Source organism: Oncorhynchus kisutch, unplaced genomic scaffold (genome assembly GCF_002021735.2).
Source record: "Oncorhynchus kisutch isolate 150728-3 unplaced genomic scaffold, Okis_V2 Okis03b-Okis08b_hom, whole genome shotgun sequence".
NCBI classification, from domain to species: Eukaryota; Metazoa; Chordata; class Actinopteri; order Salmoniformes; family Salmonidae; genus Oncorhynchus; species Oncorhynchus kisutch.
In genome coordinates this window covers 1,771,614-1,777,880 of record NW_022261980.1, presented here as the reverse complement: position 1 = coordinate 1,777,880, position 6,267 = coordinate 1,771,614, and the positions used below count along the sequence as shown (strand labels likewise).

The following is a 6,267-nucleotide window of genomic DNA, read 5'->3' as shown; positions in this document are numbered from 1 at the left end:
CGGCAGGAATGCTGTTTCAGCCAATCAGCATCCAGGAACCAAACTACCTGGTTAATAGATATGTATTTTATTCGGGACAGAAACAAGGAAAATATAACATTAACACATTGAATCATTAATGCATTGTACCATCAAGCTTTAGCAATGTGCCGATTTGCAGCATCAGTCCCACTCTCTAGATTAGCTTTTTTATTTATTATAAAGAACTAATCAACAAAAGAATGGTTCACAAGCGAATACATCCTTGCTGTTCTATAAAACCAGTTTTCACTTTCTGTGGGAATTCATGCATACTAGGCACACATTTATAGTATAAATATACAGTATATGTCTATATACACTGAGTGTAAATTAGGAACACCTGCTCTTTCCATGACATAGACTGACCAGGTGAATCCAGGTGAAAGCTATGATCCCTTATTGATGTCACTTGGTAAATCCACTTCAATCAGTGTAGATGAAGGGGAGGAGACAGGTTAAAGAAGGATTCTTAAGCCTGTAGAAAATGTAGACATTGATTGTGTATGTGTGCCATTCAGAGGTTGAATGGTCAAGACAAAAGATTTAAGTGCCTTTGAATGGGGTATGGTAGTAGGTGCCAGTTTGAGTTGATGGGTTTTTCACACTCAACGGTTTCCCGTGCATATCAAGAATGGTCCACCACCCGAAGGACATCCAACCAACTTGACACAACTGTGGGAAGCATTGGAGTCAATATGGGCCAACATCCCTGTGGAACGCTTTAGACACCTTGTAGAGTCCATGCCCCAACAAATTGAGGCTGTTCTGAGGGCAAAAGGTGGTGCAACTCAATATTAGGAAGGTGTTCCTAACGTTTTGTACACTCAGTGTATAAGTCTATAATATTTACATGTCCGGGGTGAGTGAGTGGGCTGGTTGAAATGTATCCATCTTCTCTTTCTGTGTATCTTAACAACGATCTGCACAGGCAGCAGTGGACGACCTGCACAGGCAGCAGTGGACGACCTGCACAGGCAGCAGTGGACGATCTGCACAGGCAGCAGTGGACGACATGCACAGTCAGCAGTGGACGACAGTGAGAAGATCTTTACTGAGCTGATTCACTCCATTGAGAGAAGGCACTCTGAAGTGAAGGAGCTGATCAGAGCCCAGGAGAAGGATGAAGTGAGTCAGGCTGAAGGACTCCTGGAGCAACTGGAGCAGGAAGTGACTGAGCTCAGGAGGAGATGTGCTGAGATGGAGCAGTTCTCACACACTGAGGACAACATCCTGTTCCTTCAGAGGTTCAAAGACCATAGTACCCCCCCCCCCCCCCCCCCCCCCCCCCCCCTGTGTCTGAAGAGTTACCTGCCACCATCCTTAACCAAGGTTGGTTTTTAAGACAGTGAAGGAATCTGTCTCAGAACTCAAGAGGCAGCTGGAGAGCTACTGTGAGAAGGAAGCAATGAAGTTATCAACAGCAGTGAAAGCTGTCCACATACTGCAGTCACAGTCAACAAAGCCTACCCCCCCCCCCCCCTGTGTCTAAAGAGTTTACATGCCACCATCCAGTGAAGGAATCTGTCTCAGAACTCAAGAGGCAGCTGAAGAGCTACCGTGAATAGGAAGCGGTGAAGATATCGGCAGAAGTCAATGCTGTCCACATACTGCAGTCCCACCCCAGAGAAGAGTGAGCTTCAAGCAGGCCTAAACCACAGCGCTTCACAAGACCACCATCGTCCAACAACTTAACTTCTGATAAGCTGGTGGTATGTGAACCTTTTGACATGAACAGTTTTCTGCATCTCTTACAGAGCATGAAAGAAATGAAATGTGTCCGTAAAGGTTTAAATGACCAGTTGGAGAATTATGTCACTTACAGTAAGGCTTCTTTCTTCGCCCTTCACTTTCCACCGTGTTTTGGACATTCATATGAAATGTTTGTTCTGCCCATTCTGTTTCTAAGCTGGCAATACTATAGCTTCCCTTTAGACACAATACTTCTCCCGGGAGGTCTTGACATTTATGCCACATATATTGGCTATGTGCTGTAGTCTTAGTCTATTACCTCATCAGTTTAAGATATGAAGCCTATAAAGGTGAAATAAAAAAAAAAAAAAAAAATAAAATATTGATAAAAAGGTTCAGAGTATCTCTGATTCATTGGTAACAAGGCATTTAATAAGAAAAGACCCTGCAGAAGGTAAGCTGAGGCTAAAACGTTGGTGGTTTACCCAGTAAATTACTGGAAGTTCATACAAAGAGTGTACGACTCTCTTTATTTTTAATTAATTTAACAAGAACTGCTTTTCTTGGATTGCACAGCCCTCGGATATTGAGGTGCGTGACTTGGATAATATGGTTGTTCAATTTTCAAAGCTATTTCTACAGCACAGATACATGTGGCAAAATTAATTACATTGTGTTATTAATTTCCATAGGGTGTGATAAGCCAGTCTTTCATAAACATTGTAATGGAATTAAAGAAGACTGTGAGTACATCCCAAATAGTGGATAGGGAATAGGATGCCCTTTGCGACAAAGCCAGTAATGCAATGCCATGTAGAGTCTAATTAGGTTAATGAGTTTTAATGTAATCTTGGAAAGCCAGAACCATAATCTTGCATAACTGCATTTCAAACAACTGTCAACAAAGAGAAGTTTTAATACAGCAGAATTTCTTCAGGAAAAGATAGACCCTTAGCTCTTCTTGTCTAATGTTTTAAAGTTTATATAATAGTCATTTAACCAAATTATATGGAATTATACAAAATAAATACTTAAGGAAAGCAGATTTTGTCCTCTGCTGGTGGTGAAGGTAAATGTACACTCAGTTGCTAAGAATGTCTTAATATTGGATTTAAGGTACACATTTTTTACTATTCATTTGGGATGGCAAGGCCTCCTGGTGTACATCTACCTACGCAATAAATGACGTGCAAATGGCCTTCACTCTTTAGATAAGGTTTGAGGTCTGAAAAACTTTGACAAATGTAAATGATCCCTTTAAAAGGTTTTAACTATGCCTTTTAATCACAAGTCACGATGAACATTTTCTAGAAAGTATTATCTTACACGTCGATCTGAGATTAAACAAACATTATGTATTAATATACCTGTTAGAGTTGGTTTCCCATCATGCACTGCCTTTCGATGTTCCAATGTACTCTCAGAGCAAACGTTAAACCATTCAAATGACACCTGCTGGGCTCTAATGAAAGTAACTTAGGCAAATGATCCATCAGGTACTGTATAGCCTCTGTGTCTAAAAAGGAATTTAATACCCTTCTGTACTATCATAGTGAGCAGATTGAGCTTTGAAATAACAAAGAATGCATCCATTTGAAAAATCCAATTGGATTTGAAAGTGGATGGACTGTAGGCATTTTTAACACATTTCCCTTTCTTGTTTCTTCGATAGCATAGATAGGAAGAATTTTCATGTGATTGTGCCTGTGGGACAAACCTCTGTTCACAGTGTGACATAAATGCAATATAGAGCACCTTAGATTACAAATGTGTATGTGAGGTAAGATGCCACAACAGGGTGGCTCAGCAAGGTCATCTTTCATATTTTATGGTTTGTGTCTTTTAGTGTGTTTCACAGATGTAATCATTTGTCAGCTATCCCAGTCCACCTGAGGGGAACAACAGTCAAGAGGAAAAATAGGCTTCATATCTTAAACTGATGAGGTAATAGACTAAGACTACAGCACATAGCTTTAAGATTGGTTAGGCAATGAAGGAATGATGATCTTAATGCTAAACATGATCTTTAGGTTTTTGGGAAACTCATCCCTGACCAGTGCGAGCCAACATTCTTTTGATTGTGTTCCCTGGTCCGGATCATTATTGTTTTTTAATAAAAGCTAGTTGGTTTTTACACAGTCACTCCATTCAGAGTGATATTTTACCACTCTATGGCCGAGGTATTCAACCAGGGGTCCGCAAAAATATGAATAAAAAAACTAAACATATTTCAATGTTTTTATGAATATGTCTAGTAACAACAGAATAAACACATTTTGACTTGCATACCTACAGTAGAAAATAAGAGAATATCTTATTTCTCAACTTTATTTCTCAACTCCTAATATTGACCAAATTACACTGGTTGGAGTCAATACACTCACTGCAGTATCTAACATAGGCTTTGAAAAAGCACCCGTGAAAGGACTGCTGGTAAGCTTTGTTGACTTGAACATACATTTTTGCCAACACATTTGTTTAACCAGCTATAACTGCTCTTAGTTGAAATGTGTTTGGAGTTACCTTTCTAGCTAATAGACTAGGAGTTTACACTTCCTCTTCCAATTATAACACAGATAGAAGTCGGAGACAGATGCTACATCGGATGTATAAATCTGAAGCCTCCATTTAGAACGTCTCATCCCAAATATGGTGATGAGAGGAAGTCCCCTGGCGTGAAGTGGGAGATGGAGCTAGATTAAACTTGGCCAAATATTGTGCACGTGTTTTCTGCTCCCAAAACTAGAATCTGTTGTGAACAGAGTGCACTATGTTTTGTAGACTTGACCCTTTCTAAGAGTTAGGAAAAAAATGTTTTTGGAGTGATGTGGCGAGTGGAGTTACTGCACATGCACACTTCAGAGAGTAGGCTTTCCATAATGGAAATATGCAAATACCTGCTAGAACGCACCAATAGGATCGCACTAGCTCGTGCTTGGCTCTGCCCACCTCGTTGCTTGTTCACCGGTGGTGTATCTTGTGTTATTTACCAGTATCTTTGATTATAATGTGGGGAGATCAAAATAATGGAAAACTATCTACCAAATGTATTCATTCTAAATTGTTAACTACTTCTCCTTGTCATTATCATTCACCTGATGATAATACAAGACGTGAAATTGTTTTGCTAACATAATGATCGCAGTCCCTGGGTTGCCAGTTTTCCTGGGAGGGGTCCCTGGGCAACAAAAGGTTGAAGAACCCTGCTCTTTTGCTGTCAGGGCCATTTTGATGTGCTGTGCTTCTAATCTCTCATGACAATCATTACTTTTACATAAATGTAACTCAAATCTAAATGGTAAATAAAAACACATGACTGAATAATGCTCATGTTTGTTTGCCTCGGTTGCGGTCAATTCCTTTTCAATTCAGTCAATTCAGGAATTCAGGAATTCAGGAAATTCCAATTTTCGTTAATGCCTCTCTAGGAGTACGTTTAGAATTGGAATTTCAGTTTACTTCCAGAATTGACTGAATTGAAATGGAATTGACCACAATTCTGATGTATCCATATCAGTATGAGTGAACAGCAGTGACTACATCCCTCTTCTTTCTGGCTGAGGGGGCTACTGAGGAAGCGCTTGGGTGAGCTGAGGTCTCCTCCTTCACTCTGGCTGGCTGCTCTGCTGTCACCTGTTGCCAGGCGCCTCATCTGATGTACCGGTGGTGGGCTTCTTCCTCTGTCACTGCTGCTTCTGTGGTCTGGGATAACCAGATAACCAGTTTAGGCCTCTTGGGCTGGATCACTTTTCTGATTGGCAAGACTATCCATCAGCCACTTCCAGGCCTCCACATGCTGCACAGCACTCTGTGACAGCTGGTTCTGCTGGGGGCACAACTGTCTGTTATACGGTATGTGAACGCTTCAGTCTAATGAATGTATCCCACTGCCACTTTTTAAATGTAACCTTTATTTAACTAGGCAATTCAGTTAAGAACAAATTCTTATTTACAATGACAGCCTACCCCGGGCCAAATCCGGACGACCCCAGGCCAAATCCGGACAACGCTGGGCCAATTGTGCTGGATGTGATGCAGCCCAGATTCAAACCAGAGACTGCAGTGGCACCTCTTGCACTGAGATGCAGTGCCTTAGACCGCTGCACCACTCAGGAGCCCTGCATTGTATTGTGGGTATTGTATTTAAGTTCTCAAGTTCTTCACTTTATGTCAACTTTTTTGACATAACTTTGTTTCTTTCTAACCTGACATACTGTAAGTAAAGTAGATAGTTACAATCACATTCAATAGTCCTATATACTGTTCTTATTGATATATATAGAATAACATATCCTTTTTCTTCTGTGAGCTCATTGCACACGTTACACAGTTTCTCTATGGATAAATCAAATCAAGCCTGAACTGTGTGATGTAGTAGGGAGTTGTAGTTTCCAACAGGCCAATATTCAACATAGCATAACACGTGGTAATTAACTTCAATTACCATAATCCATTGTTCATCTACTTGTCTGTGTTTCTTTTATGCCTGCTACGGAAGAGACAATAACGCAGCTTTTGCTTCACTAGGTGTCTCTACCTGAAAATACATTATCAAAG

General features: G+C 40.6%; 1 protein-coding gene across 1 annotated transcript; it reads left to right on the top strand.

The window, feature by feature from the left end:
• The first annotated feature begins 753 nt into the window (after positions 1 to 753).
• On the top strand, positions 754 to 1,362 carry LOC116359561 (shootin-1-like). Its single transcript, XM_031812393.1, has 2 exons — positions 754 to 799; positions 950 to 1,362. Exons 1-2 carry the CDS (start codon positions 763 to 765, stop codon positions 1,360 to 1,362), a joined length of 450 nt encoding a protein of 149 aa, XP_031668253.1. The 5' UTR covers positions 754 to 762.
• The last annotated feature ends 4,905 nt before the right edge of the window (positions 1,363 to 6,267 follow it).